The 22,417-nt window shown below is 52.0% G+C and overlaps 9 protein-coding genes across 9 annotated transcripts; 4 read left to right on the plus strand and 5 right to left on the minus strand.

Annotated features, from left to right (window-relative positions):
* Nucleotides 1–1,042: 1,042 nt before the first annotated feature.
* On the minus strand, nucleotides 1,043–2,273 carry A1O3_04104 (uncharacterized protein; the record flags this gene model as incomplete). Its single annotated transcript, XM_007734234.1, has 3 exons — nucleotides 1,043–1,356; nucleotides 1,406–2,144; nucleotides 2,193–2,273. The coding sequence occupies 3 exons, from the start codon at nucleotides 2,271–2,273 to the stop codon at nucleotides 1,043–1,045; spliced, it is 1,134 nt and encodes a 377-aa protein (XP_007732424.1).
* A 723-nt stretch (nucleotides 2,274–2,996) lies between these two features.
* On the minus strand, nucleotides 2,997–4,166 carry A1O3_04105 (uncharacterized protein; the record flags this gene model as incomplete). The annotated part of the gene is made up of 1 exon (XM_007734235.1): nucleotides 2,997–4,166. One exon carries the CDS (start codon nucleotides 4,164–4,166, stop codon nucleotides 2,997–2,999), a length of 1,170 nt encoding a protein of 389 aa, XP_007732425.1.
* A 1,515-nt stretch (nucleotides 4,167–5,681) lies between these two features.
* A1O3_04106 (kinesin family member 18/19) lies at nucleotides 5,682–8,814 on the plus strand (the record flags this gene model as incomplete). Its single annotated transcript, XM_007734236.1, has 2 exons — nucleotides 5,682–5,878; nucleotides 5,928–8,814. 2 exons carry the CDS (start codon nucleotides 5,682–5,684, stop codon nucleotides 8,812–8,814), a joined length of 3,084 nt encoding a protein of 1,027 aa, XP_007732426.1.
* Nucleotides 8,815–10,889: 2,075 nt separating this feature from the next.
* Nucleotides 10,890–12,714, minus strand: A1O3_04107 (uncharacterized protein; the record flags this gene model as incomplete). Its single annotated transcript, XM_007734237.1, has 3 exons — nucleotides 10,890–12,201; nucleotides 12,259–12,484; nucleotides 12,546–12,714. 3 exons carry the CDS (start codon nucleotides 12,712–12,714, stop codon nucleotides 10,890–10,892), a joined length of 1,707 nt encoding a protein of 568 aa, XP_007732427.1.
* A 463-nt stretch (nucleotides 12,715–13,177) lies between these two features.
* Nucleotides 13,178–13,902, plus strand: A1O3_04108 (uncharacterized protein; the record flags this gene model as incomplete). The annotated part of the gene is made up of 6 exons (XM_007734238.1): nucleotides 13,178–13,248; nucleotides 13,299–13,360; nucleotides 13,411–13,518; nucleotides 13,566–13,635; nucleotides 13,690–13,804; nucleotides 13,858–13,902. 6 exons carry the CDS (start codon nucleotides 13,178–13,180, stop codon nucleotides 13,900–13,902), a joined length of 471 nt encoding a protein of 156 aa, XP_007732428.1.
* Nucleotides 13,903–14,210: 308 nt separating this feature from the next.
* Nucleotides 14,211–15,068, plus strand: A1O3_04109 (uncharacterized protein; the record flags this gene model as incomplete). The annotated part of the gene is made up of 2 exons (XM_007734239.1): nucleotides 14,211–14,424; nucleotides 14,485–15,068. The coding sequence occupies 2 exons, from the start codon at nucleotides 14,211–14,213 to the stop codon at nucleotides 15,066–15,068; spliced, it is 798 nt and encodes a 265-aa protein (XP_007732429.1).
* A 180-nt stretch (nucleotides 15,069–15,248) lies between these two features.
* A1O3_04110 (uncharacterized protein) lies at nucleotides 15,249–16,973 on the minus strand (the record flags this gene model as incomplete). Its single annotated transcript, XM_007734240.1, has 5 exons — nucleotides 15,249–15,979; nucleotides 16,039–16,262; nucleotides 16,321–16,490; nucleotides 16,537–16,813; nucleotides 16,861–16,973. 5 exons carry the CDS (start codon nucleotides 16,971–16,973, stop codon nucleotides 15,249–15,251), a joined length of 1,515 nt encoding a protein of 504 aa, XP_007732430.1.
* Nucleotides 16,974–18,048: 1,075 nt separating this feature from the next.
* A1O3_04111 (uncharacterized protein) lies at nucleotides 18,049–19,657 on the minus strand (the record flags this gene model as incomplete). Its single annotated transcript, XM_007734241.1, has 4 exons — nucleotides 18,049–18,380; nucleotides 18,433–18,644; nucleotides 18,695–19,416; nucleotides 19,472–19,657. The coding sequence occupies 4 exons, from the start codon at nucleotides 19,655–19,657 to the stop codon at nucleotides 18,049–18,051; spliced, it is 1,452 nt and encodes a 483-aa protein (XP_007732431.1).
* Nucleotides 19,658–20,754: 1,097 nt separating this feature from the next.
* A1O3_04112 (uncharacterized protein) lies at nucleotides 20,755–22,398 on the plus strand (the record flags this gene model as incomplete). The annotated part of the gene is made up of 1 exon (XM_007734242.1): nucleotides 20,755–22,398. The coding sequence occupies one exon, from the start codon at nucleotides 20,755–20,757 to the stop codon at nucleotides 22,396–22,398; it is 1,644 nt and encodes a 547-aa protein (XP_007732432.1).
* Nucleotides 22,399–22,417: the final 19 nt, after the last annotated feature.

A 22,417-nucleotide genomic window follows, 5' to 3' on the forward strand; every position in this document is an offset into this window, starting at 1 on the left:
GCTGCGTCCTCGATGCATATTGTTTCTCCTTGAATTGTAGGCATACTGTTTCTTCTTGATCTCAATCTCTCAATCTGTAGGAAGCCTTGCCGTAGAGCAAACATGGCTTGATGCGGTCTCCCTTTCCACATGCGCCCGTGATTGAATCACACAACACAGTTATAACATCGTGGCGCACAAAATCCCTATACAATTCACCCCTTCGGCGGTGTAGTGCAGTGGTTTAGCATCTCCTCCCCCCATCCAGAGGCTGGATAACGGTGCTATCTGGGGAAGAGGATGACCTTGGTTCGAATCCGAGCTCCGCCATTACCAGGTTGTTGTTTTTTTTGGTCGTGTTCCTTGTTGACCCTCCCTGTTCTCTCCTGCCCTCGGACTTCCACAAGACTGGTGAGCAGCATCGAGCGGTCGAGCAGAGGTCCATGACTCAAGGAAGGCCATGAGGCATGGTTGGAAATGGAGCTCGAGGATCAGCACTGGGCATCACGAAAGAAGCATCACTGATCACTGCACTGTCCACCTGATCCACCAGCCAGAGTGATCACAATGAACATAACACATTTCGAATTCTTGCCTTGGTTTTGTGTATGCAAACGAAGCGCGACACTGGAGGGCCTAGGTCGACGTGATGTAGAGGAATCAAAGACGGAGAGAGGCGATCATCCAAAACGAGACCGCATAAATAATGGGACAATCCCCACTTGGAGACATGATTTATTTCAACGTCAACCATGTATTTCCATCGCCAGCTCACTTACAGTCAACCCCCTCGCACTCATCTTGCAGTGTCATCTTACGTATTCATACCGATTCTGCTAGATGATATCGAGCAGCCAGCCATCTATGGAACGTCCAGATCGCTCGCAGGCTGATTCCACACACTAAACTTCCCAGGTCCTCGCAATTTGATCCCGGCTTGTATCCCTTCGCAATGGCTGATTCATTGCGCCGCGACATAATGGGCTGCAGGGTGATAGATCCTGTCGACAGGATTTATATATCATCTGCGCCAGGAATAATTGACGTCTTCGAATACCGAAAATCAGCGCTTTCTCTGGACGGTTTGCCAACCATCTGAGTCGGTCCCCTTTCTACCACGAACGACTGTCCCCGGTACAAACTTTGGAGCGCTCGGATTGTAGGGTCGAGCATTTGATGCTGATTTATTGCTGTTACTCCGGTCGCGCGGAGAGATTCCAGGATACGGGATCTGGGTGATCAAATTCATGGGCCGTTCGCAGGGGTCATGCGAGAAGCCCACTTGGACATCGTGGTATGGCCCTTGTCGCCTGGACCGACGAATGAATTCGTCGCGAACGATCCGAGCAATTACCGTGGAAGAGAAAACTGCAGTTGCTGCAGAACTCCGTCAGATCTGCCGATGTTGACGTGGAACCCAACTTACCGTTCCCGGTGTTAAACAACCACACCAGCTCCACATTGTGTCGTCCCACCATTTCAGTCAGATCCTTTCTGAATCGCTCCTCAGTCATGCCATTGGTGAAAAGTTGTTGACGAGCAAATGTGAGGCGACGTCGCTCGTTGGTGGGTGCTGCCATGCGCTGGAGGTCGACGTTTTCTGGGTATGGCTCTCCATATTTGATCGAGAGACCTGGGCCAAACACACCAACGCCCAAATCCCGCAGGGACTGTGAATTTTCATCCATAAAGACCATGGCTGCGCTGGCATACTGGAATATAACGCAGACCGCGCCATAATCTTCGACGAAGGCCATGGAAAAGATGGCCCCCGTGCTGATCCGATCCGTGATCGAGCTCAGAGGCCTATCCTTGGTCCACCCATAAATCCATAGGCAACGGTAGTCCTCCTCTTTGTGTTGGGCCAGGGCTTCTTCATTGGTAATGTGCCTCTTCAACCCATCAGAAGGTCGGAATTTAACCAGTCGATTGTTTCGTGGTATGTCCGTAGCTGCGACGGCTGCCCAGGTGGATACATTGGATCTTGCATCAGAGGGAGTTGTAGTCCGAGTGAGTGTGATCTGTTGACTTCTTGGTGCAGGTGCGGGCTTCATCTGGAACTTTTCCATGTCCCAAGGAGCGGTAGTGTGATTGAACGTGTCAAGCATAGAGTGGACGTCGCGTGCAATATCATTCGCTGCTTCATTTTCACCCTCGCCTCGAAGCTGGAAGTAATTAGTCCAGCAAGTAGCAAGGGCGGAAGAACCTCGTACATGCTCCACCACCCGGCTCAAGTGGCTTAAAGCTTCAGCCATCACGTCGCTGACATGGTGAGGGTCGTTTCCGATGGCCATCATATCCTGTATTGGTGCCTGATCAGCGATTCTGCTCCCTGAGCAGCAGGGTGACTGGCTAGGCTGCGAGGAGAAGGCAAGGGTGCTGTTGAAGGGAACTAGACCTCTGAGGCTTCACTGCAGCTAAAGTCGCTGTAGATGAGTGATGGCGGGTACGTGGGATTGGTGGAGGAATTGCTGGGGGCGCGGCGCGATGGGGGAGAATGTGAGTACGATGGATGTGGGAAAGCCATGTTGTAGGGAGATTCAAGAGAGATAGGTCTGGCAAAATCAGTGAGTGAATGGACACACGGCTCCCTGAGCAGCGACTTGCGTAGAGTGAAGTGGCTTTGAAACAAAGAAGTTGGAGGAGGACGCCCGCGACCACGGCGACGTGTCTTAGAAAACTTGGGTCTGAGCAGCAGCTACCCGTCCACGGCTGGTCCTTTCCCAATGCGACACGGCAAGTTGAGATGAAGAGTTCAAGGGAATCGAGAACGAGAATGTTTGCTTCCCCCAGTCCGAGTGGGAATCCTTTGATACTTCTATGCTCGCTTGCGCGTTAACTCCCTCTGCTGTAGACAACCAAGGTCATGGCAGAAGCTTCTTCATAGTATCGACAACGCCATGCAATGCAGACAGACAAGTAACAAGTATTCGCAGGGCATGCACCTACACTGTATCTTATGCCCAGTGCGACCCCATCATGTCAGGTCCACCCCCAATCGTAGAATTCATGACGAGTCAGCGCCAAAATGCCATCCTGCTGCCCAACTCTCGGCTCAGGGCCCGCCTTGCTTCGACTGTTCTGGACACAGCATCCTTGTTTTCCTGAGCCCGGCGGAGAAGGTACTTCATACATTCGCCCAGTTTGCCCCAGACCACATATTTGTACGCGTTTGGAATCTCAACGTTGGCACCCTCGGCCTCTGCTCGGGCCCTTGCTGCTTGTACCACCTCACAGCTGACATGATCCGCCATCCCCATCAGTTGACCATATGCCAACTCAATCCGTGGCTCGCCCTTCCAGGCTTGCTCGTCGCGAAGTTGAAGAGCCAGCTTCACAGATTCGGCATTGTGGGTCGCCAGCACGAGACTCACTTGGGGAAACTCAGGAGATCCTCCTTCGACCGGCTGCAGGACGTCTCCATACCTTCTCTGAATGATGCTCTGCGCAATACCGTTGTAGCACTTGTGGGTCTCTTCAATCGTTGGCCAGAAAAGTTCTCGTGGATCGCTACCCAGGTATGCTCCCCGGACAAGCTTGACTCCCAGAACGAAATTCTCTTTGCTTGCCAGTTCAAGATGGGCTGCCAAAATTCTTGGTGCTCTCTTCGCATAGGCTTGGTATGTGCCATACACCAACGCCGTTTCTTTGTTGTATATCTTTGCAAAGTACATGGTCCAGTTGTCGATGCCTTGTTGTAACGAAGCTTGCTCAGCATCAAACAAGAGCCTTACTCCCTTCGACTGTGCGCGCTTGCAGATGTCATGCACTCCTGCTTCGAACTCAGGAGAGCAGGCAATAGTTGCTTTGAGATGCTGAAGCGCTTGACGTCCCGCCCCAGTGAACTTGAGCGCCACGAAGTCGCCCGGCCGGGCAAGGTCCACAGTCTCGATGGTGTTATGCTTCCAGGCAGATATCTCTTGTGCATTACATCGTGCCTGTTCACCACAGTCTTGTGCCGAATCTAATGCTTGTTCATCCTCCTTACTCAAAACAACCTCTTTCGCGTGACCTAATATCACGCCTTTAAATCCGATGCTGTTGAGATTTGCAATGGTACTGTCGACTTCTGACCGGGTTTCGCCAGCACAAAATTGGGCGTAGAAGGTTTTCTTGAGGGCGAAATGGAGGATCGGGTTTCTGTCTGGATTGAAGAAGGGCGACTTTGTATGAGCGAGGAACGACATGGCGGCCAATGAGGGTCGGAGGAGAAGCGGTATGGACGAGATGGAGGTAATCACATATGATCGGATCAAGTTAGAGAGGGGGAGGCACGATAACGGCCTCGATCGAGGCATGTCGGGTGGCGCAGACGACGCAGACGACGCAGCCGTGATGCTGTTTGCTGTCGAGGTGACAGTACGCCGGGTATGTGTTCTCCTATGTGGCTGGCTGTGCGGAGGCTGGCCCTCATTGGGAAGAGCATCACGTCGCAATGGCGATGGTCTGGTACACAGCGACAAAAGCGCGAAGGGATTTCGGGGATATATGATGTGACAGGTTTGTATTCGGCTCGGCGCTTTTGGGCGCAGAGAAAGGGCCATCTCGAGAGAAAACGGGCTCAAGGTCGATCAGTGTAGCATATGCACTTTGAGAGGAAAATGGTCTGGGTTTGTACTCAACTTTAACGACAGTATCATGGGTTATCAGTGGACCGAGGGGTACAGGAACACAGCGGGATGGTATCTAGAGGGCCACAAGCCACCCACCTACACCGATAGCCGTGATGATACTGTACGTCAGTGCGCTTCTCCGATAAATAATAGAGCCTTGCAGCACGTAGCAGGGCGTACTACAGTATGGATTGTGGAACATTGGACCACTCCACGGCCGTGAAGGGCCGCCTCTAACCGAGAGGTACGTGTCGACAAGCAAACGGGTGGGCGTCGAGACGGTGTAGCCTCGCTGTGCAGCCCACACAGTCATCTCGAGGCCTGGTGGTATGATGCTCCTTGCTCCCTCACTTTACTTAATTCCATTATTTATAGACCCGCTGGAATCGCCCAGTCCGTCAATCGAGTACGAAAGGATTGGCGCCGGTACGTTCAATCTGGTACAGCTCGGCGCGTTAAAGAAGGCTTGCTGCAGCGAGCCAACCCGGGGGAGGATTTCAGGTCAGGCGTGGACTGTGAGGACGATGTCTGAATATTTGCAGAAGAATCGAGAATTGAGATGTCGAGGGAGGAAGGGTTTCTTGGCCATCGGGTTGTTCGTGCGTGCATTGCTTACACCATTGTCAGCTTCAGGAAATTTTCGAGTAGACTTGCACCGTGTCCACGCTGTGGTAACGATGCATCATGACAGAGTCTGCAAGGATAAGCATGAGAAGCGTAGCGCCTAGTTGACGGCGCAGAGAGCTGGAAGCGTGGACGAGACAGAGTTGAGCGCAGTTTGGTAACCCTATCCTGCAGGGACCTGGCGGTAGACAGAGTACGGAGTACGGAGTAGTTGGGCGAGATGCGTTGCTCAGCCAACCATTAGCGTTCATAACCTCAGCAGCCTTGACCTCCGAGTTCACAAGTAACAACGCCTGCTCTCTCCACACACACAGTCTGTGAATAACGGCCTCGACCATTACATCTAACATCGAACGCGTTGTTTGTGCTATTTTGAACTGGGGGTTTCATTCTCTAAGGCAACTCTCTCTCCTGTCTTATGCCTTCGCCTGGCGTGTAAGGTGTATACGGAGGTAAACAATAACCATGACTCCTGCTGGTGCTTCCTCAATCTCGGTCACCGTGCGAGTCAGGCCGTTTACCATCAGAGAAGCTGCTCAACTGACCAGATGCGATGATACGACCATCTTTCTCGGTGATGGCTCTTTGGCACCTGCGCCTACACCAAAACTCTCACAGAAGGGCCTTCGGCCGGTGATTAAAGTCGTAGACGACAAGTGCTTGTGGGTAGCGAACCGCCCGTCCCAGCAATCCTGCTGACAGAGTCCACAGAGTTTTTGATCCGCCTGAAGACAATCCCGTCCAGAAATTTTCTCGATCCCTTGTTCCCAGCGGCAAGCGAGTCAAAGATCAGACCTTTGGTTTCGACCGCGTCTTCGACGAAAATGCATCACAAGGTGAAGTATATGAGACCACCACCAGACCGCTGCTGGACAGTGTGCTAGATGGGTATAATGCCACTGTCTTTGCCTATGGCGCTACTGGCTGTGGGAAGACGCATACAATCACCGGCACAGTTCAACAACCGGGAATAATCTTCATGGCCATGCAAGAGCTATTTGAAAGAGTCGGGGAGTTGGCCACGGATAAGGTTACGGAGGTCTCATTGTCCTACCTCGAGATATACAACGAGACAATCCGCGATCTGCTGGTGCCTGGCACTGCGAAGGGCGGCTTGATGTTGCGAGAGGATGCCAATCAGACAGTCTCCGTGGCGGGACTTTCCAGCCACCGTCCACAAAATGTCCAAGAAGTGATGGATATGATCATGAAAGGAAATGAATTGAGGACGATGTCACCGACAGAAGCGAATGCCACTTCATCTCGATCGCACGCAGTCCTCCAGATCAATGTGGCCCAGAAGGACAGGAACGCCAGCGTGGAAGAACCTCACACCATGGCCACGTTGAGTATCATTGATCTGGCCGGTAGCGAGCGAGCAAGTGCCACGAAAAACCGAGGTGAGCGATTACTTGAGGGCGCCAACATCAACAAGTCCCTTCTGGCACTTGGAAGCTGCATCAATGCGCTGTGTGACCCACGCAAGCGCAACCACGTTCCATATCGCAATTCCAAACTCACTCGTCTCCTCAAGTTCTCACTCGGTGGCAACTGCAAGACGGTGATGATCGTCTGTGTGAGTCCTTCGAGCGCCCACTTCGATGAAACACAGAACACTCTCAGATATGCCAACCGAGCCAAAAACATCCAGACAAAGGTCACCCGGAACGTGTACAATGTCAATCGCCACGTCAAAGACTTTTTGGTCAAGATCGATGAGCAGATGGCACTGATAAACGAACTGAAAGCGCAGCAGAAAGACTACGAAGCTCTAGCATTCACCAAGTTCAAAAAACAGAACGAGAGAAAAGAGTCCATCGCCAGAGAAGGTGTGCAAAGAATCCGCAGTGCTTACGAACATTCTGCGGCCGAGAGACAAGAACGAACCAACAACATGGTCAAGCTCAAACAGCTTGGCCGACGGATAGCTATGCTGTCATCGTGGATTGCAGCCTTTGATACCGTTTGTGACAGCTTGGACGAAGACGACGTTATGAAGAACATGCAAGCTGTCAGGAAGACGGCTCAAGGGATCTTGATGGAACTGGAAAGTGGTCGACATCATTGCCAGCAGAAGGTGTTGAAGAGCAGCTGGGATCGGGCAATGAACACGGCCTTGGAGCATAGTCTGCGACAGCTAAGTGAAGTTGACACTGGTGATATGATCGACTCGGAAACTCTTCGACGAGAAGTTGAACTGCTCAGATCAAGCGCGGAAAGAGAAGCTCTGGCAGCTGTTGCGGATCAAGATAAATTCGGGGACGCAGCGACCATCCAAGTTCTGCTCCAGGCCCATTTCGAGACTGTTGCTGCAATTGAGAGCCTGAACAGAATGAGCGTCGACGAGGCAGTTGAGGCAGCAACCCGGATCTTGGGTAAAATGCTGAAGTCTGCTTCGAGCGCCGCCTCGTATGTCGTCAAGCCTGACGGGAGTCTTGCACCTGTCGAGGCATTCGCACCTAGCAAAGCAGGAACTCCCAAGAGGCGCAAGCAGAACGTCAACAGCTCTCTGCTGGATGGCAGTCCTATTCGCCCAAAGCCTGTGGCCATTATGGCTTCTCAAATCGCCCCATCCCCGGCCAAAGCGTCTCCTCGGCGGCGAGGGCTGCTAGGCGCTGCAAAGAAGGGCGTCCAGGTTTCCTTCACCCCTAAGAAGAGAAAGTCACCGAGTAAAGCGGCCAAACGGGTGGTGAGATGGCGCGATGATACAGAAGATGGTGCTCTAGCGGAATTCGAGAAGACTCCCCAGAAATTCACACCGTCTCCGAGAGAGGAGTCAACCACCGAGATCGCTCTACCCCAAGTCTCAGATCTGACTGCTTCGCTAGCTCAACTCAGCACTCAGTCACAGTCTCCCGGATCTTCACCCATTCCTGCACCGCCGGAGGTAACGCTGCCTGCCCATTCCAGAAAGGGTCGTTTCGAGGCCGGATTCTTGCTGAAAAAGTCTGACGGATCACCGAATTCTTCCAGCATGCTTCCACCCAAAATGACTCCGCTCTCATCATCTGACAGCGACGAGTCGCCCTTGAGAGAACTTGATCCGAGCAGAGCGGCCAACCGACGGTCGATAACGCCGAACCAGGCAGCGGGAAACGCTTGTGCTGACAATGCCAGCAATTCCTCTGCCTCGAACTCTGACACAGAAAACCACGGCCACCCGAACAAAGATGAGACGATGAAGATTCGGGACGCAGTCAAGCGATCCAACTCAGTGCGTCGATCCGGAATCAATGGGTCACGTACCCAACGTCGCAGATCACCCACTGCTGCAACAGCAGGTTCGGGCTCGCCTCCAAATGACTCCATGTTCGCTGCCGGCCACGTTAGGAGGATGGTCATGGGGAAGAACGAGAAGGAGAACGAGTGGAAGGTGGGAGTTTTGAGCCCTCGAGTACAAGGCATCGTTAGCCATAGCAGGAGCATGGGAACACACAGCGGCAGGCGCACGACCTTGAGTGGGATGGATGTCAAGTCTACCCCCAGCACTGGGGATCGCGCAGGGATGAGGATGAGCTCGATCGCGCCCACACATGGTCATAGTCTTTCAACGTCCAGAGGCAGTCTGATGCCTTCGGGGAAGACAGTGTGGCGGTGAAGGAGGATGAGTCTTGACCTTGAAATATGTACGATGGTGTATTTTGACTGGAAAATTGCCTTTGCTGGTGTTCAAGAGTTCGGGGTTGGAATCGACATGGGCACAGGATACGGGCCATGGGACAAGGGCAAGGTTGCAGGTCCATGGGAACGGACGCATGAAAGGAGTCTCGAATCCTGGCTTGTTTTGTCGGTATGGGGGATTGCGACCGTTATTCGACCGTTTTCCAGATGCTTGTTGTTATTACCATAGCTCGGGAACCTCCAGTAGAACCCAGAACCCAGGTCACGGCCGAGGCGTCGGTGGTGGCGTGGGTAGAGCTTCATGACTGATGATTCCATCAAAGTCGACTCGAATAAGTTTCACTCCAATTAAGGTAGACGATACAGTACCTGAGTGGACGCGGACATGATCCCCGAAGCCGCGGGGCTTAGGCCTTAGGCCCCTTTAGGCCCCTAAGCCCCTTGTTAGCATTTGGCACCTTAGCCCCTAAGCCTTAGAACCCCTGAACCCCTTAGCCTTCTAAGCCCTTAGTCTCCTAAGCGCAGCTCTGCTGACCATTCAGCCTTAGACTCGCGTGTCGCTGAGCCTACAGTAATCAAGGAGCCGACGATGGATGGATGGATGGATGGTCCATCATTGCGTCAGAGGGATAAGGGGATTACGTAGGACGAGCTCGACCAGTGCCACCACTGGCAAGGAGGCTGTTCGACACAGTGGCGGTGACGACAGACAACACAGCACCGAATCGCACCCATAAGGTACGGGTACGCGGCAGCGGAAACTCTGTCTGCTTCTGCTTCAATACCTACCGTACTAGTAGAGAGAGAGAGAGTCTCAGACGTGCGCAGCTACGGTACAGACCGCACACCCAGCTTGCACTGACTGGCTGACAATCTCATCTACGTGCGACGACAACGACGACGACGACAATCAACGACGACATCAACAACGACAACAATAACGTACTACAGAGAACAGAGTACAGAGTACAGAGTACAGAGTACGCCCCGAATACACTACACAGCCGGCCCCGCCCGCAAAACCCATCTAACCATCTATCTATCATGGCATCCCTCGCCGGCCAGCAAAGCGCAGGTTTAGGGTTAGGTTCCAAGACCCAACCGCCACGGACAGGAGAGGGAGAGGACGCGAAGGATGACGACGAGAAGCCGACTCTGTCATCGACCGAAACGTCACGGACTTCAGATCCTCCGAAAGACCTCGGCGGTTCCGCGGACCAGGAGGACCAGTGGTCCACAAGACCATGGCAATGAGACGGAGAGGACGTTTGTCGAGGCGACGAAGCAGGGCGCGCGGTTGGGGTCTTCTTAGTCGTCGCTCGTCGCTCGAGAGGGTTAGAGCCCGTTCTCTGTACGGTAGTGCTGTGTATACTCGTCTGTACACTAGACTGATTGTTTACACTCCTCTGTACGCTGGACTGTGTACACTCCTCTGTACACTAGACTGACTGACTGTCGGAACCCCCGAACCGCCAACATGAAGCCGAAGCCGAAGGACTAATGCCAGATTGATTGGTAGAACTGCTATCCAATACTCCGTACCTAGGTCGGCACTGGTGTGGGCAGGGCAGACGGCGCATCTGCATCTGTCATTACGAACTACAGTACAGTACAGTACAGTATACCTGATTGGCTTGGGGGGACTCGACTGTTGACTGTTGTATCTCTGGTGAGAACACTCGTTCTGGTGAGAACACTCGTTAAGAGTTAGTTTTATACTGTCTATCACTTTCAATGACCATGGGTGTGTCAAAGGTTGAAATGTTCCATGTTCTCTATCAAAGGCTCTCTATCATGAGCTCTCTATCAAAGGCTCGCAGAGGGAGCGCATGCTATATAGTATAGTATGCCTAAACCAGCCTTCTGGTTAAAGCACGAGGCTGGGAATGTCTAAGTCAATTATTACTGCCTAAGTTTGACAGGGGGAGCCAAACTGGTCCAGTTGTAGAACTAATACTGCAAAGAAACATAGTCACTCGGATCGGTCAGAAGGCGTCGACAGTGGTGAAGATATCATCATTCCTATCAACAATGTCGCCGTGTACCTCTACCTCAGAACAACCAAGACAGATACCGTCGGTAGTACCTCCCCAGTCTGCCCTGGTTAGCTAGCTTCTCAGCCTCCATCGCGGCAAACTCAATCTCATGCAGTCTGACCTCGGCCAGTCCAGACTGTAGATCCGCTTCGGCCGGCTTGACACCCTTGGTTCGGTAGACGACCTTGTATGCAAACAAAATAATCAGAAACACCGGGATGGCGATATACCCCGTGATGAAATTCTTGTAGTCGAAATCCGACGTGGCCGTGTGGATGAAGACGGCAAAGTTCTTGGTAAACGCGACAAGCACACAGAAACACAACGCCCCCCACGAGCCCCAGATGCCCAGGGGCGCACGGTAGTGCAGGCTGTCGTCGGGAATGTTCTGTGCTCGGCGCGCCCGCACAAAGTAGATGTGGCTCAGCAAGATGCAGACCCAGACGATCAACCCGAACACGGTGATGCAGTTGATGAAGTAGCCGAAGATCTTCTTGGAGTCGTTCGACACGTTCATGAACCCCAGCAGCGACAGGGCGGCTGACACCGCGAGAGCAGGCACAGGCACACCACGGTTGTTGGTCCTCGCCAAAAAGGCCGGCGCCTTGCCATCCCGCGCCAGACCGTACAGAGTCCGACTGGAGATATAGAGGTCCGAGGTGCCAGCTGAGAAGACAAACACCAAGATACACCCGTTCAAGAAGCCTGGCAGCACGTCAATCCCAGCCAGAACGATCGCTACGACGAAAGGCGACGCCGCCGCCGAGGTCGACTGTTTCGTGGCAAAGGCCAGCTTGGGTGAATTGTATGGCACGATCATGCCGAGGAAGAAGACGCTCAGGACGTAGAAGAAGAAGATCCGATAGAAGATCAGCCGTGCCGCTCGCGGGATTGTTCGACGCGGGTTTTGTGCCTCGCCGACAGTGACTCCGATGAACTCGGTCGACAGGTAAGCAAACGATGCAATACCTATGCAGTTCCACACGCCTAAGAAGCGTCCGAGGGCCCCCTTTGCCTTGAATTCATGGAAAGCGCCGGGGTGGTGCCAATATCGGAATCCTTTGGCATCGTGATCTGGCCCACCTCCACAGGCCAGCACCAAGGATAGAATGATGACACCGCACAGGATCAGCACTTTCAACGACGAAAGCCAGAACTCGAACTCGCCAAAGAACCGGATTCCGAAGTAGTTGATGAGGATGATGACCACAAGGAAGATGGCGATGAAGACTCCAGGATTGAGCTGGTCTCGAGGAACCCAATATTGAAGAACCAGTGCTATGGCGGTCAGTTGGTTGGGAGTCGAGATGGCGTACTTGATCCAATACCTGGACGACACAAGTCAGCCATAATAAGGGAGACGCATCCGCAGAGCTGTGACTTACGACCACCCGAGTGCAAAGCCCAGGGCCGGATCGACGAAGCGAGAAGCGTAGCCGGTAAACCCCTCCGCGATGGGCAGGTATGTTCCCATCTCGCAGAGGCCGGTCAACATCAGCCAGACCACAAAGCCGACCATCGAATAGGCAATCAGAACGGCAGCTGGTCCTGAACTTGCCAGAGCTGAGCCTGTACCGATGATCAAGCCAGACCCTAGAGCGCCACCCAATGCTGGCAAAAAGAAGACGTGGTCAGCCGCGGTTGCAGGGGATGGTCGCGATTGCTTTCTCACCGATCATAGTGGTGTGCCGAGACCGGAGTCCACGATGCAAAGTCGTGCTCTTATCAATGCTGATTTCGCCCTTTTCAGCCATGTCGTTGTCCTGGGCGGATGCGAAGGCTTCTTTCGAAGGCATGACCTCGAAATCGTCTTGACGTGGGGACTGCATGTCGGCCGCCATCGTCAGGGTGTAGGCTGCGGTGCTGAGTTCGCGCTCGTTTGAAACGAGGCGAGAGTTGCCATCGCTTTATATCAGCAATCATAGGCCCAGGGTTCTAGCTGATAGTATCGAATTCCAACCCGTATATTCAGATATGTTCCAGAGTGGTGGGACAAGTACAACCCTGGTAACCGGCAACCGACGGTCGCCGGTCTCTTATCAGCCTTGTTGGTCCAGGCCAGTAATTCTCGATCGCTTTATCACAAAGCTTGGGCCGTTATGGTCCACATCTTCTCCACCGAGTGGGGGATGACATGGACGTGATTTTCCATAGACATCACCGGATAGATCTGTACCTCTGTGTCAGTACGGTTGGTCCCATGCCTTCTCAGGGTATCATCTATATTAGTCAGGGCCAACTCCAGGTAAGGGCCAAATAGTACTGCTGCACACATCACGCGCACTTGCTGGCTATTGCATTGCCATGGGAAATCAACTTGGAGAGCCGGAATATGTTTCTGCACAAGGGGTGCAACTGTACAGTCCACCATGGTGGTCAGATTTCACGTATCCTTTCTCTCCGATGGTCGCTGACTCCCGCATAGTTACAAACCCACGGGGACTTGGTCGATGATGAGCAAGCGAGGGAACACCCTCTATATATCTGGTATGTCCAAGGTCTAGCCTCGTGCGTGGTCTAGGACTGATCGAATATAGGATTACGCGGCATCTGTCCCGAAACATCAGAACTGGTACCGATTGTGGCCACGGACGAGGATGAAGGCCCTTCGAGGGAGTCACCAGCGTACCCTCGTGTATTGAAAGGTGAGGCACTGAATTGATGCAATCATCCTTGACTGACACATCATCAGCCTTCCAAAACATGCAGATGATCATCGAAGCCGCCGGAGCATCGCTTGGCGACTGTCTTCGCCTCGTAGTGTCCGTCCTCGAGCACCCACGGACAGTATGCAATTACGGCTGACGCCTTCCCAGATACACTACTGACATGCCCAAATATCGGCCGTTGGTGAACGAGGCACAGAAAGAGATCTGGGGCGATGTGCCTTTCCCACCTCGCTCGATTGTAGAAGTCTCCAGATTGAACCAAGTAAATTGCTGAACCTCCCGGGTAGGAATGCGCGGCTAATGAGCCTATTCTAGGACGATATTGTCGAGGTGGAGAGTACTTTTGCAATTCCTGCTTAGTGTATCCAGAGCGCCGGCTCCAAGTGTAGACCAATTCTACTGCTGTTCCATATTGAGTATAAAATAAAAGCGGAGTCGTGATAATTTGATGTGTCATCACGGCGGGTGGGATAGTGGAAGGTCGAGAACCTCAGTTGGGGGGTGTGGGTAAGGAGGCTCTGCCGGTTGTGTCCGCCGGTGTCCGACGTAGACCGGCGGGCGATGCACAGCCAAACTGCCATCTTGCCCATGTCGCCGATTTGGACCTCCTTCATCATAAGCAAGCTCCATACCATCAGGTTTCTGGTACGGCCTCAGATTCAACCACCATGGCTCGTGACGGCCGAGTCTTCGAGAAGGACCCAGAGACGGGTTCGTCAGATGTCTTGACAAGGCCGCGACCGAGCGGATTATCAGGATACCTAAGCCAAGACATTCGCCTCCAGCATGCCGACATGATTCTCCTGGTATGCAGCTTCATATCCGGGCTGTGTGATAGCGGTGCCTTTAACGCTTGGAGTTGTTTTGTGAGCATGCAGACCGGTACGTCGTGTCGCCCCTGGCCTGACAGTTGAGACGCTAAGCTAAACAAGAGAACTGAAGGGAACACAATTTTTCTCGGCCTCGGGGCATCGGGACTGCCAGTCACCAAGCCGTATGGCTGGCTTCGCTCCATGATTGCCATAATCTCATTTCTGTTTGGCTGCTTCTCATTTTCCTTGACGCGAAACTTCAAGCCCCGGAGTCGGGGCATGCTTTCCGTGTCCTTCGCGGTGCAAGCGATACTCCTGACAGTAGCCGCTGTTCTTGTGCAAACAAAGGTAGTGCCAGACACAACAGATGGGTCCGAGTCAATGAAGGTGTTGATTCCTCTCGTCTTCCTCGGTTTTCAAGCTGGAGGACAGGTCTGGGCAAGCGAAGTCCTGGGCTTCAAAGAAATTCCAACAACCGTTCTGACCAGTGTCTACTTTGGGCTTGCATCAGATGTTCGGTTCATGCAGGGAATCAAAACGAATCCCTCGAGGAATCGACGATTGGGGGCTGTGTGCGCGCTTTTGCTGGGTGCTATCTCAGGCGGGTGGCTCTCTCGAAGCCGGGCAGGGATACCGGCAGTCTTTTTCGTTGCTGCTGGGTTGAAGTATGTTATCAGTGCGATGTGGTTGATCTGGGTGGCCAGCTCTGCGTAAACAAGAGCGTCGGCTGAGATACCTATCTGGGTTGTTACTCAAACATGCACTGTTAGCAAAGGCCCACGGGCCAATGGGGATCGCCTCTCAAGACAAGAGAATCCTGCTACAAAGTAGCAGCATCTTGGACCTTCTGGTAGATATATGTCGGGCGGCTACCGCTGCCTGCATGGCCCATGTTCAGCCTTGGTTCGAGTCATGTGCGAAATCGTCCCCAATGTCCACCATCCAGTTTTCGAAGAAGTCCTCGACGGTGGGAAACGAGGATAGATCCATTTCATGGTCAAACTCATCCATGTTAAAATCTCGGTTGAGTTCGACGGTATTAACAGGCGGATTTACATCGATCTTGTGAGAATCCGAGGTGTTGATTTCAGCGTGACTGGGGTCCTGGTGGATAGGCTGATACCGCCTTTGCCGTTTGGAAGTCACATCCCGCCCCAGACCGAGTCTCAGCTTCTCCATGGCAACACTCATGACCGCAGGAATCTCCTCAGAGAACTGACAATAGTGGGCGACGACGTCACTAAGAGTCTCCAAGACTTGCTTGGGCGGAACACCGGCTTTGTCGATGAATTCAGACAGCACGAGGGTGCAATAAGAAATACATATGTGGTGGAACTTTGGCAATTCCTGGACAAGAGCTGTCGGCATATCCAGAAAGGTCCGGGCCATCAGCAGCGCATGCTTATGTGCAGATGCTTGAAAGGAATCAGAGAGAAGGCTGATGTCGAAATGCTCCTTGGCAAGATCACCGCCGACAGGCGGAACTATGTCGTTTGAGCGCCACTGGTTTGGCTGAACAGTTGACTGATCAACCGTGTTTGATCGGCATTTGTCGACCGAACGCATGGCCATCACGAGATACGCAAAATCCCGACAGAATCTTAGGCAGATCGCTCTTTGGGATGCTGTAATACACGTCAGTATGCAGTACCAGCCCTCAATACGAAACAATGTATATACTAACATAAGAGATGTTTCCATCTCTTCTCCCACATAGTCAAGTCATGGCAAGAACCATCACGATCAAGTGATGGCGGCACTTGCTTGTTGCATAGAGTAGAGAAAAGAAGGACCTCTGCCAACACTAACCCGTCATCGAGTGTAGCTTCGGGGTGATTGAGAATGGCTGGACACTGATCTAACAGCTCTGAGGGAATTGTAGTAGGCTTGCCCGTACCAACAGCGAACCTAATGCGGTATCAGCTACTGTCACCCCCATGAACGCCACAACATATAGTGAATGTACCTGAGATTGACAAGACAAATATTGTTCCATAAGGACATCGATCTCCTGTCTCTGTTCTCATGCTTTCCTAACCTTAGGTTGGTCATGATTTGAACGAAGTCGATGGTTGATATGGCTTGTTGTGCACAGATGCCACTTAGGAGCCAACTTTCGATATATTCGAAAACGGGCTAAATCGCAGTCAGTCAAGACCTTTGATCAACGGTTGAGACGAACTCTTGGTGCCGCTTCGAAGATACTCATGATTAGTAAGGCGTATAACTCCTCAAGAGGGACAGGGCTTGCGAGAACCACCTGGCCAAGCATTTCTCGGACTTCTTCATACAGCTGGCGATGGACAGCTGTGTTGACCAAGTCTGGGTCTTTGCAGAATCGTAGTCCATGCAGGCAACAAACAGCGTAGAGCAAGGGCGATCCTTGTCTGATCGTAGCGGCCGAAGTGAAGTCCGCAATAGATCTGATCTGGATGACGTGCCCCAGGCGGGTAATGAACCTGGAACGGTCAGTGGTTGAGGGTTGTAACATAGGTGGAATGAGTACTCAGTCACCAGTTTCTCGGCTACATCTTCACTCAGGATCCGTTGATTGATAATGTCTCTGCCGGGGTCCTTGTAAAGCCTTCGTGTGCTAGGTCTAAATTTCCTCACAATCATGATGGGAGCAGACTTGTTGATATCATTTTGAGTGCTAGGAAGAGGTGGGTAGTCTAAACTCTCCAGCCGTTCTCCGGAGCTTGGGAGGCTGCTCCCGGGAATTTGATTTATGCTGGTTTCAGAGTGATCATCGCGCGAATCCGGGGATCGGTCCACGGTTTCTTGGAGAAATTGCCATATTCTGTCGACTGACTGCTTTAACTGTGCCAGAGATGACTCGACACTGGCGATTTTGCTGGCCTGGTCAGTCACGCGCAAGTCTTGAGAAAGGACATCCACAAATACCTGTCGTCGCCGGCCACACCTGAGTTCTCTTGCTCGACACTGTCCGCAGATCCAAGAGGCCTGGCAATTGAACGTAGAGAGCAGTCGAGTCTGTACACTCATCAGCCCCCTAGGCAGATATTCATTACATGACCTAAACAAACCTTAGCTTGTGGCAACGCTGGCATGAGTTAAGGCGAGAGTCATATTCGCAGCGACTTTTTAACCGGCGGCAGGTGGTGCAGGAAAGAATACGACGGCGTGATTTTGAAAGAGGCCTTCTCTGTGGATCGTTCATTTTGAATCGTACCGTACCTCAATAGTCCGACCAGTGTAACAGCCACAAAAGGGAGTAATTACAGATTGTTGTGGCAGTGGTGCGAGTTACCAGGTAGTACGGAGTACAGAGAACTTCAACATGTAGGTGAAATGGCCGCCGAAAACAGCGGTCGTTGGCGCCGCTTTCAACCTCCTCCACACCGGCACGTGTGGCCGCGCTAACGCCGTGATCGCACGTAGCCTTAGGGTTAGGGTTAGGGTTAGGGTTAAGCCCTACTCCATATATGTTTTATAATATCGGTTTTTTTTTGTATACATATCTTGCCCCTCGCCATATACGAGTTGTTAGGATCTAGACAGGAGCAAGCGACATATAATATCCAGCCAAGTTCGGCAGCTGGAACTTTATCTTAGTATTTATATTATTTCAAGTATACACGTTCGCTCGTTGCCTATGCACTTCGTGATACTCTTCATAGTCCTCCGTCTTAGAGTACTTGTCACTATATACCGTAATACTTTCCAAGACCGTTCAAAGAATATATGTAAAGTCGAGGCTCTGATCTCCTTTTTTACCGTTGGTGGTTGCTCCTTCAGCAATAAGCTCTGCCTTCTGTGCATTTCGTCGCCGAAGCAGAAACCAGCATGAAGCGTAAAGAAATCCAGCGACGATTGTGAGACCGGCCGAGATTGCATTGCCTGGGACGTATCGTGGCCCTTGTTGAGAAGGGTACAGCTGTCCAGAGACAAGGTTGGACACATTGGCCAGACTGTAGGCAAAGGGCTGGCCTATTGCTCGCTTTGTGTCAGGTGCCAGGTTCGTCGTGATCCACGTTACAGCCAGAGTCGAAATCGGATACAGCCCTTGCAATGATTGTCAGGACAGTCGAACAAGGAAAGGGCCGGCAAAACTAACCTATTACCAGCACAAACATGCCGGCATAACCCACATCAGGATTCTTTGACCCCACACACATCAGATACCCAACAGCAACAGGGATGCAGCATCCAACGATGAAGACGCCACGCTTCCTGATCTTATCTGAGTACCAGACCTGGATTGTTAGGGATATGGCGCCGAGGACATATACTGGGATGGTCATATAGTTGACCTTCAGGGAGGCAAAGCTGGAAAACGTTAGTTGACGCATCCTTTCCCTTGCAAGATCAGCACGTACCCAAGGCCGGAAATGATGGTTGGGAGAAACACTCCAAATCCGTTGATTGCAATCGACGAAGTGAAAAAAGCAATCCCCAGAAGGTATACAAAGGGGTCAGTCAGGGCGATTTTGATCCACTTGCGCTCGAATTTCTCCTCGCCTCGGATCATATAGTCTCGTTCCTTCTTGAGTCGCATCGTCTCTTTCTCTTCCTCGTTAAGAAACCATGCTTTCTCAACCTCGCCAGGCAGAAAGAATAGGCCAACGCCACAGATCACCACAGTAATACAGAATTCGATGATGAAGAGCCATCTCCATGCAGCGAGGCCGAGGCGTGTTCCCATGGTCTGGACAGCATAGGCGAAGAGCCCTCCAAAGGCGCCGGAGATGCACTGCGCGAGATTGGTAGTCATGATCCTCTTTCCTGCTAGTTCACGCGGATAAATAGTCGAGAACAAGAAGGCGAACGCTTGAGCTAGACCAGCTTCAGCGGCATTGAGCAACATCCGACAGGCAATTGTTTGGCCATAAGTTTGGACGAAGGCAGTCCCAACTGTACAGATACTCCACAAAACGAACGCAGTACCGATCGCTTTTTTGGCGCCCCATCTACGTGTGGCCAAGACCCATGGAACCTCAAAGAGAACGGTACAGACGCTGGATAGCGTTTGGATGTTACCGAACTCGCCTCCTTTGAGTCCAACGTCCTCGTCGAAGCCAAAAACACGAGCATTTCCGAGCTGGCCGATGGTGAGTAAAAATGATCCCTATACATCGCAAGGAGCACCAACTCACATTATTGCGGTCGAGAGTGGACATGACGAGATAGATGACAGAGATTGGGACCACATAGATGTCGAACTTCCTGCGCACTGCTTCTTCTCTTGCAGGATCGATATATAAAGTCGTACTGGTGCCCACGGCATGGTCATCAGCCGCGCTGGCAGTGTCGATTGTTGATTCTTTGACCATTTTCTCCATGTTTGTGTCCGTGTCTGAGTCACACAATTCAACGAGGCTGATCGAGCTATGGTTGGTTTTTGCTTGAAATGAAGCGATTTAGTTGACGAAGAGTCCGTGACCAACATGGTCGAGTCGAGGCATTAAGTGTTCCATCTTCCCATATGAGGCGCACAATAGCCAACGCTGTTGCACCTTGTCACAGCTGTTCTGGCCCGGATATACATGATAAGATACTAAGATACCAAGTAGCAGTATCGGTATCTGTAGACCCTGAGATTTCGCTTATCGACCGTCAAATGCAGCTAGTTACCGTCGAATGAGCATCGCGCCTGCGCTATGAACTTTTTACGCCATCGGGATTTCCCGATTGTAATATCTATCGCATACCCAAATCTGTTTAATCTGGCCAGCCCACGCCCTCGTCCGTGGACAAGATCACAATCTCCATCCACTCTTCGAGATCTGAAGTCCGACATCCACAATGCCGCGAGTCGCCCAGAGATTGAGGGGCGGAGTAGATGCATGCCAGAGGTGAGTGAAGATAGATTCGGATTATGCTGCGATACGATACTTATCAGGGCACAGGTGCCGTCGGAGAAAGCAGAAGGTATCAATACCAAGCAGATATGTCTAGGGATTTTGCGACTGATATCACAATTATCCTTGTAGTGCGACCAGAGATATCCGCAATGTTCCAATTGTGAAAACAGTAATGCTCAGTGCCTCACGTATCACTCCGGAAAACAGGCCGATGTAAGTATTATGGACCCGATCTGGCCGATATTGCAATCTTGCTGACCGTCTGGGAGATACCGCGAAGTTATGTCTCGGATCTGGAAGAGCAGATAGCAAAGCTCACCCAGCAAGTGAAGGAGCTACGAGAGCATCCACAGTCAAAGTCAGTGCCGGGTCGGAGCCTTGTGGACAATGCAACACCAACTCGCCCAGTATACGACGAGACAGGGGTCTTTCCCCCGGCAGAGATTTCAGTCTCTGATGAAAGATCTCCTGTACTCGAAGACCTGGAGACCAAGGTCAGAAACGTGATCGCCGCACCCTGCCAACAGCCACGCTTCGTTGGACAGAGCAGCGGCATTTCTTTCGCAAAACTAGCCATGGCAGCAATACAAGTCGATAGCGTGTCATCATCACTTCTACCTGAGCAACAACAGCGGGATGACTTTTGTCTGTTCGAATTCGCCCCAGCCAAAGCCTCGCTACCACCGCGCCATGTTGCAGATCACCTGGTGGAGGTATATTTCCAATATAGAACACCACATCTGCCGATTTTGGATCGTTCACAGGTGGGCAAAGCCATCAACAGCGCATACAGTTCGCTTGAATCGAACCAAGCGTCCGCGAAAGTGTCAGACAGAGACATGTTCATCGCATACATGGTCTTCGCCATCGCTCTTGTTGACGTACCCCATACGTCTGGCGGACGGCCAATGCAAAGCGATGGATGTTTCCGTTCGGCCCTGAGTTGGGTCGAGACCACCCTCTCATACTCGAAAAGCGACCTCGAAACTCTTCGGTCTGTGCTTCTGTTGGCCCAATTCGTCGCTCTGTCTCCTTCCCGTGGAAGCCTCTGGCATTTGACAGGTTTCGCATTGCGCCTATGCATCGACGTAGGCCTACATTGGGAGAACGACCTGCAGTGTCTCAACATGGATCCCGACATTTTGGATGACAGAAGACGGCTGTGGCATTGCACATATCATTTCGATCGTCTTCTTTGCATCACTCTCGGTCGTCCATTCGGCATTCTTGACGAAAGCACACATGTGCAGCTCCCGAATCCCTGGACAGGTTGCCGTCAAGGTCTCGGGCGACGAGAATCTAGCGACTATGACATCCACGCCCAGCGAGCTCACAACCACCTGTTCACCCTTGCCAAACTCGAATCAGAAATCAAACATGTACAGCACACTCGAGTTTGGACTCCCAAGTTGGCTTATCCACGACCGAGCTGGACCGTCTGGCTGCAAGATATTCAACCCCGACTCCAAGAGTGGTATGCGACCATGCCGGAACCTAGAAAAGCTCAACCACTCTCCATCTTCGCCTCTCAGTCATACTGGGACGTCATGTACAATAACACTATCCTGCTGCTTTATCGTCCACAGGCGGGCAACATGTACCAATCGGCAGAAGAGCTATCGATTATCTTTGGGGCGGCTTCCAAAGTAATTGCTGGACTAAAAGTTTTACAACGGGAAGGGAGGGTTGAAATGTTATGGAAATCCGTCCACCACCTCTTCATGGCTGGGCTAGGAATTGTATATGCTCTCTGGCAATCCAAGGAGATCCGAGACCAGAATCCTGTGGGAAAGAGTATCTCCATTCTTCAGTCCTGTGCTTCGACTCTCTCGGCCATGTCTGAGACTTTCAAAGGAGCCACAGGCTGTCGGGATGCCTTTGATACGCTTTCTTCCGCAACGATCGATTGGCTGGTTACCAGGAACATCGAAGAAGTGCACCACAACCGCCTAGAATTCGAGAATCATGTGAGGGATCTGATGAAGCAATTACAAGTGCCCCATGACGGCATGGCGACAACTACCCACCACTCCGCCGACAACATGTCAGCCGTCCTGTCAGCTGATAATTTCGACCTCGGTGAGTTGCTCAACACCGCTGCGCAGTGGCCTGACCTGGGAGAGTTCAACTTCATCATGGCTGAGCCAGGTCCATCTGCCGTCACCTCACTTGTCCCGGCGACCGGCGCCACCAATACCATAGAGCAGATGCTTCAGTAGCATTACAAACTTTAGAAAA

The sequence above is a fragment of the Capronia epimyces genome (genome assembly GCF_000585565.1).
Source record: "Capronia epimyces CBS 606.96 chromosome Unknown aczIQ-supercont1.3, whole genome shotgun sequence".
NCBI lineage: Eukaryota > Fungi > Ascomycota > Eurotiomycetes > Chaetothyriales > Herpotrichiellaceae > Capronia > Capronia epimyces.